Here is a 10,045-nt window from a genome sequence, read left to right as displayed (position 1 = left end):
CAGGTGTGGTGCCTGAGACGTCTGAGCCCCGGCCTTGAGAGACCCGGCCACTCCCCTTTGCTTCTTCCTGAATATTCTTCTTCATCCAGCTGTGAGAAGAGACCATGTGAAGAGGCCACATGGCGGGAGAAGCCTGGGTCCCAGCCAGCAGGGAGAACCGAGGCCCCCTTGGCAAATCATTCCAACTGCGAGGCGACAGACCAACTAGAAGACCAATAAGATGACCATTTTGGATGGCCCTGGGGATATCATGTGAAGAAATGAGCCATCCCCAGGGGTGTGGAGCCTGCAGGATACTGATGTTCTACAAATCAGGGTTTTCCAGCCTTGACGATGGCAAGGACCGAGGGCCACACCCATTCCTGCCCCCTCACCTGGGTAAGGCACTCATGTCTGGGGACTGAATGATCACCCTGGGTGACTCTTATCAAGCAGATATGGGAGACACTGTAAAACATGTTAGTTCTTCTCACTAGCCCCTTTTGTACTTTATTCCCACCTCTCATGACTTTATTCTAGAAAATTCCAAGCCTCAGAGAAGTAGAGTGAACACCACATCTTGTTCACTAATATTCACCAAAATGCATTTTGCCCTCTTTGTGTTTTCTCTCCCTCTCTCTCTCCACACACACACACACACACACACACACACACACACACACACACACTCAATGTTCAGTTTCACTGACCCGTGTGAAAGTAAACTGCAGACATCATGACCTTCACCGCCAAGCAATGTGTGGCCACACACCAAGCACCATCCTCGCATCCAGGAGGTCTTGCATGGATTCAATGATGCGTCTCAACCAGCCATATTCACATTTTTCCTCTCCCCAGATGTTCCTGGTCATTTTTTTAGGGTCTCACTGTCCCTTAAAGTATCTTTTCCTACCAGGAAGCATCTCCAGTTGCTGGGAATGTCTCATTTTTTTAATCATCTCTGACTCCTTGTCACTTCCCTGCCATGGTCTGCTGGAGGTATCTAGGTCCTTGTTATCTGTCCCTGACAGTCCTTGAAATGTCCAAAGGTGAAAAACAAGTCTCCCCTCCATATCCCTTCCCATTTGGGTCACGATCCTGGTCACTGCCCTCTGATCTCTTTCCTCGTGGTCAGTAAACCTTATGATGTGTGGTTTCTGGAAGTGGAGGCTGAGGATCCCAGCTTGGGTGTGATCCTAGCACATGGCAGGGTCACCACCTCCCTCTGGCAGTGGCTGCAACCACTCAAATGCAGCCCAAGATGGCACTGGTCATCCTGAGCTTAGGTCAACTAAATAATGCTGGACTTTTTCAGTGGTCCTTCTGCAAATGTCGCCCATTGATTGGAATTGATGTGAAGAGAGGTACTGGAATGAATATAAACTGAGATCCTACAACATGCCAGGCCCCCAGGGGGTAGAGGGGGATGGAGCTGGGAAAGAGACAGCTTCAGGCTCTAGGAGAAGGGGCAGTCCTAGTGCCACCAAGGATTAGTAAGCACTGAGCTTCTGAGCGTCGATATTCTCATCTATCAAAGAGGGTCGTACTCTGACTTCATAGATTTGCTATGAAGAGTAAATAAGAGAGCATGGAAGAGTGTTTAGTGCACCCAGTGGCCTCCTGTACTGAAGTGTTGAAGAATAAATGGAGTTTTGTACTGGTGGCTGCACCACATCGAGTGTGTCCTGAACACCACTGAAGTGTCGCCTTGAAAGTGGCAAAAATGGTGAATTTTATGTAAAATGGATTTCACCACCAAAACCAAAGAGATTAAATGGAAGTTTTCCAGGCAAAAAAGGTGGATGGGAGGGTGGAAGGGAGCCTTTTAGATTTGATCATTAGTTCCTGAGAATTATGAATGAATGGCTGTATAGGATGAGGTTGAGGCCAGGGCTCACAGGTGCTCCATGGGGGACTTCAGTCCAGATGACTTTCCAGTGGCATTATGGTCTATGTCATAGTTCACTTTATTAAAGATTCTGTCAAACACGTTGCTAAAATCAAGACCAAGGTGAAGTCAGCTTAAGGGAAGTTGGAAGAGGCTTCATTCAGGTTGGGAGATGGAGCCACACTGAATCAACAAAAAGGTGTGCAACCTTTTCTGCACAACATAATTACCTGGGGGAGGATTGAAGAGATACATGGGAGGTGTGTCCTGTTTCTCTAATTGGCCCACCTCTGCCTTGAGCACCCAAAACAATGTCTGGCAAGCAGCTGACCTCTAAATGTTCCGATTCTTTTGTTTGAGTCGGGTTCTCACTCTCACCCAGGCTGGAGTGCAGTGACACAATCACAGCTCACTGCAGCCTTCACCTTCTGGACTCTGGTGATCCTCCCGCTTCAGACTCCTGAGTAGCCAGGACTATAGTCACACGCCACCATGCTCAGCTCATTTTTTAATTTTTTAATAGAGATAAGGTCACGCTGTGTTGCCCAGGCTGGTCTCGATCTCCTGGGTTCAAGCAGTCCTCTCGTCTTTGCCTCCCAAAATGTTGGGATTACAGGAGTGAGCTATTGCGCCCAGCCTACAGGGTCTGAGTCTTCTTTTTAGATAGGGCTATTTGAAGCAATGTGAACAGAATACAAATAAGGCCAGAGAAAGTGCAAATGTTAACAGAGCAGATATTCCAACCAGTTTATTGTATTTTTACAATAATAAAAATAAATTAGTCACACAAAATAGTTGTCATTTTTGTTGAAGAGAAAACAGACTGCATTTACGTACACAATTCACCTTCTACCCTTCACCTGCTTACATGATAATTCAGCACCCTAAGAGCGACATGGAGTCGATGTAATATTTAGTGGGTTCCTCATGCCTGGCTCTGTGGTTCACAAACCAACCTGGAGGCCCTGGCCCCAGCAGGTCCCATGAGGAACATGGAGGTGTCAGAGCATTGAGTACTACCCGCTCCGTCTCAGCCCTTTGAACAGCGGAACCCCCCCCAACCACAGTGCTAGCCAAGTCCCTTGAACAATGGAGGCTGTTGTTCTTACAAAGGAGGCAAGATGAAGAAAAGGGACAGACCCTCACATGTCCTTCTCCAAGTGTGTACAGATGGGGAGAAGGCAGATCAGATGAGGAAACAATATTTAAGATGGAAATGTGGCAATCCAGTTCAGGGACAAAGTCACCTGAAGAAGTTGAAAAACAGAGTCATTTGTATTCCATCTTAAACCCCAAGCAGTTGGACTAACCAGTATACTAAACGACCGTCACTATGGACTCAGGATAAGTCATTATTGTGGAGTGACATTCCAGGGAGCCAGGTTAGTATGATCAAATGATTTTATACAAGTATGGATCGCATAAGCAAATAAATACCTATTAGGTCCCTTTAAAATTAGCATATTCTAAATAATAGAACTATTTTGGGGTAGTGACTCATTCTGCAGATAGAGTTCAGAATACATATTTCCTATAAACATCTTGTATTTACAGATAACAAAAAAATAAGTTATAATAAAGTATATCCTTCTGTCAACTGAACAGTGGGGGTCAGGGTTAAGGCAAGGGGTGTTGGTTTGTGTGACACATGAATTTCCTCTCACTGAGGCAAAAGGTCCAGTATCTGGAGATGCTGGGAAAGTAGGCTAGAAGTTTCCACTCTCTTGTGTTCAATTTTCCACAGCACAATGGACATTTCCCACCATTACACACGAAAAAGAACCAGGAGTGGGGTTCAAGGTGAAGAGAATCACTTTGCCCCAGCAAAAGTGCAGGGACACATGAGCCGGAAAAAGAGATGATACTTAAAGGGTCCTAGGCTAGTCATAGCACTGCCTCCATCTTGGCAAGTGACCTGGTGCACAGATAACTCCTCTGTGAAGCAGGGTCAGGTAAGGTAGCTCTGACCAAGGTATTAGTGGTCCTCTGAGATAGAAGGCCACGTTTGGCTCAGGGGAGGGGTACAGCACTGGGCTCCACATGGCTAGCAGTGTGGCAGAAGTCAGAAATGGGAAGTATTTGTGCTGTGTAGTTGCTACCCCAGACCACACCAGTCACTCAAAGCCCTTCTACTTATACCACCAAAGGTCAGAGTTGGAAAGGACCTCCAGCTTTGTGTTTCCTGGCTAGATGCTTAATGGTCTCTGGTGCCATCTCCAGTGATGGGTCGGTCACCACCTACCAGAGTTTCTCTGCCTTTGGAAGTCTCCAACTTGTAGAAGGTTGGTTCCTTCACAAGAGCTAAAATCTGCCACCCTGCAGCTTTCCCTTTCTGTTCTCAGATGGGTCCCATCATGCCCAAGTCTCTCTTCCAGGGTCAATGTGCTTGTCAAGTTATTTCCACTGTTGCTAACAGTCTGCGCCCTTTTTTGGGATTGGGCATTCTCATTTGAATGTTATACATGATCAATATTCTTCTTAAAGTGTGATGGTTTTGATGGTCATGAACATAATGTGATCTGACTGTGGCTTCTATTTTCCCCTTATGTGGCCTAAATGTCTGTGGGTTTTGTTTGTTTTGAGGTGAATACATCCCACTTTCTTGACTCATGTTGAGCTCAGTCAACTGAAATTCTTCCGTCTCTCCTACCTTGTGCGTGTATAGTTTTCGTTTTAGTCCAAAGATAGTGTTTTATATTGCTTCCTGGTAAATTCTTAAAATCCAAGTTTTATTCTAATCTCCCTGATCTTTTTGGACCCAGAGCCTGTCACTTAAGCCATCAGCTCTTCAACTTCATGTCATTCACACATTTTAAGAGAAAGGCATCTATTTTCCCATCTAAATATTAAAAATATTTTTTTATGGCAAGGATCAAAGACTGGTCACCACCTGCCAAGCTGAAATAGATTATTTAGCCCATTTTTAGGGAAGTTGTGTTTCTTTTTATCACTCATGTTTATGTCTTATTCCTCATTAGAAGACTGATATTCCAACTCTAAAATGACTCTGTTAATGGAAAAAGAAAGACACTGGTTTAGAAAGACACTGGTAATACCTGGACTTCTCTCCGTCACACAATTGATGTAAGTACATTAAGCTAGGGTTTCCCCTCTTTCATCCCTTTGTAAAGCTGTTCTCTTTAAAGGAAAAAGAGTGTTGAATGCTAAACACTTTGGGAATAAGATGTTAGATACCCAAGACAATAAAGTAAAAAGCAAAAGCACAAGAACCCTGGGCCAGAGAGGCCAGGCCAAGGGACAGTTCTGAGAGCCCTTGTCATACACACTTTAGTTCCCAGCTACTGGAGCGTGGGGACAGGCTGCCTGATCCTTTGAGGTCCCCACCAGGTTATGAGCAGTGGGCACTAAACCTGCCTTGATGGAACTGAGGTGACACCCTCTAGTGGCCAGGTTTACAAAGTTATTTTGCTTTTTCATGTTGTATTTCTTGTGCTACTATCCCTTTTCTATGGCAAGAACTGCAAGTCACCATGAGGGTGGAAAGGTTGGCGGTGTTAAAAAGCCTTGGTCTAGCCTGCAAGAGGCATGATTTCAGGCCAGGCTTGGTGACTCAGCCTGTAATCCTAGCACTTTGGGAGGCTGAGGCAAGTGGATTGCTTGAATCTGCGGGTTCAAGACCAGCCCGGATAGCTTGGTGAGACCTTGTCTCTACAATAAATCAAAAATTAGCTGGGTGTGGTAGGGCACGCCTATAGTTCTGGCTACTTGGAAGGCTGAGGCAAAAGGATCATCAGAGCCCAGCAGGTCAATGCTGGGGTGGCCATGAGTATACTACTGCACTCCAACCTGGGCAATGGAATGAGACTCCAACTCAAAAAAAAAGAGGCATGATTTCCTTTTCTGATAAGTGGAAGTAAAACAGCAAACTGTTATTGTTTGGAGCTTGTTGGTTTTTGTGAGGAAAACATAGAATGACTTTAATTTATCTGATTTTAAAATTCAGAGCAGGGAACAAGGTGATCTGATACACAGGGACAAAGGACAGTATTAAATTGTAAATTTCAGTTCCACAGTATGGGAACATGGAGAAGACCGAGAAGGAGACAGGAGGTGATTTTAGGGGAAGAGTGAGATAATGGGGCCCTGAGAAAGAGGCATATTGGGAGCATGAGGGTATGTGCTGTGCCAGGGAGACAGACAGATGAATGCTGGAATAAGAAACTGGGAGAGGAGTAAACATTGGGTCTCCAATACGTTGATAATTCTTGTTCTTGTCATCTATAACTTTCCAGAGATGAATGAACTCCAAGAACAGCTCAATTGCTTAGGTATCCCCTTCCCCTGAAGACAAGGGTCAGTATATTTGCTCCTACCTAACTGCACAATTGGCAGGCTGGTCATTCTCACGGGAGGATGATTGTCCTTTTATTTATTTATTTATTTATTTTTTTGAGTTGGAGTCTCACTCTGTCGCCCAGACTGGAGTGCAGTGGCCGCTCCCGGCCAACGCAGCCTCAACCTGCTAGGCTCTGGTGATCCTTCCGCCTTAGCCTTCCAAGTAGCCGGAACTACAGGCGCGCGCTACCACACCCGGCTAATTTTTGATTTATTGAAGAGATGAGGTCTCACCAAGTTGCCCAGGTGGGTCTCGAACCCGCGAGCTCAAGCAATCCACTCACCTCAGCCTCCCAAAGGCGCGGGATTACAGGCTGAGGTACTGAGCCCAGCTGACCATTGTCCTTTTAAAGAACCACTAGATAACATCCTGGAGCAACAGAATACCTTTAGGCATCAAAGATATGAAGTCATCATGGACCCAGACTGGTCATGAGAATTCCTGAGCTGGAAGGACCAGGATGCGTAGCTCCCACTTGACAGAGAAAGCCCTTTCAATATGGAGACCTCCCTGGTGTAGGGCAGCCAGGCCTGTGTTGGCGGCTTTGTTGGCTAGAACACATTCCCTGACCTTGAGTCAAAGTCAGCCCTTCTCTCTTCTGCCCATTGATCTTGCTCTGCCCCCCAGCATATAAAGAAAACCTCTTCCAAGCATTCCTTCCAATGATTGGCTTGTTCAGCAAGATCCGAGAGCAGTGGCGTAAAGGAACAACTCCCCTTGTGACAAGGTGCAAAGCAGGTGGAGAGAGGGAAAGAGTGGGTGTAGATCAGTACCGGGCCAGACGTCTGGCCTCTCTGGTCTCTTTTTGCTTGGTCTGTCTGGGGATCCAAGCCCGTACCATGCTGCTTCTCTGCTGGAATTACACAAGAATCAGAGAGATGGGGATGCTTTTGGGAAATGGTACCTGGGCCTCTCCAGGAGGAGAAGCTGGAAGGACACACACACAAAGGCCAGACAGAAATTCTGAAGGCCCAAGCTTCCAAAAACCTAGTGGAGGGTGTCAGACCAGTCCGGCAATGCCGCAGAAAGCTGCAAAGGATCATCCAATGGGCAGATTTACAGGTGAAAGAGTTCATGGGAGAAACTGAGTTTGCTGAGAACCCAGACCTGCTTTGAGAGAGACATACGCCCAGGACATAAGCAAGAGAAATTTTCTACAAGTTTACAGTTTGTTTAGTCTGATATTTTCCTTAATGGAAGAAATATGTTTGTCTCTCTTAACTGGTTTTGCAGATGGCCACCTTTCAACATGCATGCCACCCCCCCCATAGGCCTTAGACCCCTGGAATTGGATAGTTGAATAGCTGAGGGGAAGTGAATTGGGGGAAATGGGGTAAAAGAGGCCCCAGCTCCTTAGCCCAGGCCAATGGCACTAATGCAGGTCTTGGTGCTCAAGTCTGGGGTGGGGTGTCAGGGGTATGGGTTATGAGTCATGGGGGAGGAGAGGGATGCAGGACCACAGACAGAAATCCACAGATGAAACCAGGAAGACTAAAGGGAGACTCTTTCCAACTCAACGCAGGATTTAGGCTGGGACAGGTTGGCTAGACTTTCCACTGGGCAGCGTGTGGTAAGGAGCCGGGGAGAGAAGGCCCAGGGTGTGAGCTGTGTGCTCTGCCCTGGGGAAAGGCTCATGGCCAGAGGGTCCTGGGCCTCTGATTCCACGGGAAGAATAGCACTGGAAATGGACTCAGCATTTCAGGCAATCGCTGGGTCACTCCAGAGGCTTTCTCATCTCATGGGAGTTTGCTAAGAATGGAGTTTTAACAAAACCTGCAACGAGTCCTGTAACTAGGATCTGTGACTTTGCAGAGATGGGAAGATAGAAACAGACACCCAGAACAGTGGGGCAGGGGTAAAAGACTTGACCTTTGGCCAGAGGAAAGAATTCAAGGACCTGGGCTTTGTTCATACTCTAGAAAACTTCTTAGTCTCTTGGTCAGAAATGAAGCCACACCCTTCACACCAACCCTTCCAGACATACCCAGGCTGCTTTTTGGCCATTGGGTGAAGGCTCTGTGGTGACTGAATGGACTGAATACACCTGGCAGGTCAGTTACCTGAGTTGAGCCTCAGTTTCCTCATCAGTACAGTGGGATAGTAATGCACCCCGTTTCCCATTCCAGGATGCTGTGAGCCGCTAATGAGCTAATGTCTGTGAACACACCTGCTAAACAACAAAGCACTATATTAATGTGAGATATTTGTGTCATAAGGCAGGAACACAGTCTAGTATCTTTGAGAGTGAAAACAGGCACAGCCAGGCTGAGGTCACAGGGATGCCTGCGTCTCAGGGAGGCTTGGTGGGGCTCTGGGATGGGCATGCTGCCTCCTGGACTTTCTGAGGGGGTCACTAAGTTTGGAAAGGCCAGCAGAGCCAGGGTCAAGGCAGCTCAGTCAGCGGCCTGTCTGCCTCCAAGCACTTCCCAGGGCCTGGCTTCCCGAGGGCACCATTAGCAGGTATCAGGTTCAGGGAGACACTGTCAGTCCACGGTGATGCGTAAAGGACAATCTGTGGCTTTCGAATACCCTGGACAAGGCTCCTGGGGATCCTGTGGCACACTTTACCCAAGGTGGGGGTGGTGACCAAGTCGGCTGGTGGCATCAAGGCCAGGGAGCAGCAGCCAGCCAGGCACACTGAAGCCAGCCACCTCGGTGGAGGGCAGGTGATGTGGCCCTGCTGCTGGAGTGCAGGGGTGTTATCTGCTCCCCAGGAAGCCTGCCTGCCTATTGGCCACGCGGGTGCAGGATGCACAGCAAGCGGTCTTGTAGTAGTTGTAGACACAGAGTCGTGCCTGGACCACCACGTTGCAGTTGTAGTATTTGTCCTTGCAGTTTTCATCTACAGCGGAAGAGAACAGAAAAGATGCCCTGAGTCCAAGGGGCAACCTGGACAACGGGGGAGAGGAAGGCGGTGGATGGGTCTTTTTATTCTGGCCCTACTGTCTGTTACCTGAGAGATGGGAATGTGTACCAAGAGCTTATCGGTTTTCTTTTTCTTTTAAGCAATATACTGGAATTAGGTATAGAGAATAATTCAGTGAACTGTGTCCTCACTGCTTCACTTAAGAATGAAACATTGGTCAGGCATGGTGACTCATGCCTGTAATCCCAGCACTTTGGGAGGCTGAGGTGCAAGGTCTGTTTGAGTCCAGGTGTTTAAGACCAGCCTGGACAACACAGCCAGACTTTTTCTCTACAAGAAAAAAAAATTAGCTGGGAGTGGTGGCATGTGCCTATAGTCCCAGTTACTTGGAAAGCTGAGGTGGAAGGATCCCCTGAGCCCAGGAAGTTGAGGTTGTAGTGAGTCATAATTGTGCCACTGCACTCCAGCCTGGGCAACAAAGTAAGACTCTAACTACAAAAAAAAAGCTGAAATATCAAAACTTTGACCTTAAGGATGACAGAAACATACCTTTGACTGCATTGCCATTTTAGTCCATTCATACCGAAGTCTGTCTTTTGGCAGGTAGTTTAGACAGTCATCCACATGACGCATGATCATCTTAAACCATGGCACTTATGATACCAGGAGCACTCATCTTCTGAACCCCATGACTACACACAAGCTCACAGAGAGCACTAGAAAAGCTCGACATCTTTCACACCAGAGACCCGGACGGAGCTTAAGAAAGACGCATCTTTTCTCCAAGATGGAAATCCCTACTTACCCACTTCAGGGACACAGTCCTGAGGGTTGCAGGATTCTCTCTCTTCTGGTTTCAACTGAGGGTCACAGAGGTTACTTAGGGTCATGTCGTCGGCGAGACACCGTACTTCTCGGACCCGAAAACCACTCTGGCAGCTCTTGGAGCACTGCA

The 10,045-nt window shown here is 47.3% G+C and overlaps 1 protein-coding gene across 1 annotated transcript in view; it reads right to left on the bottom strand.

Annotated features, from left to right (window-relative positions):
* Window positions 1–8,881: 8,881 nt before the first annotated feature.
* Window positions 8,882–10,045, bottom strand: part of THSD4 (thrombospondin type 1 domain containing 4) — a 215,628-nt gene continuing 214,464 nt past the window's right edge. The window contains exons 11-12 of the mRNA XM_008061449.1: window positions 9,896–10,040; window positions 8,882–9,066 (exon numbers count right to left, since the gene is read on the bottom strand). Coding sequence (XP_008059640.1) covers window positions 8,924–9,066; window positions 9,896–10,040 — 288 coding nt within the window. The 3' untranslated portion in view covers window positions 8,882–8,923. The remainder of the gene's footprint in view (window positions 9,067–9,895; window positions 10,041–10,045) is intronic.

Source organism: Carlito syrichta, unplaced genomic scaffold (assembly GCF_000164805.1).
Source record: "Carlito syrichta isolate Samal-C Ts95f unplaced genomic scaffold, Tarsius_syrichta-2.0.1 Scaffold305253, whole genome shotgun sequence".
NCBI lineage: Eukaryota > Metazoa > Chordata > Mammalia > Primates > Tarsiidae > Carlito > Carlito syrichta.
Note: the sequence above shows the minus strand (reverse complement) of the source record. Positions and strands in the feature narration are given on the sequence as shown.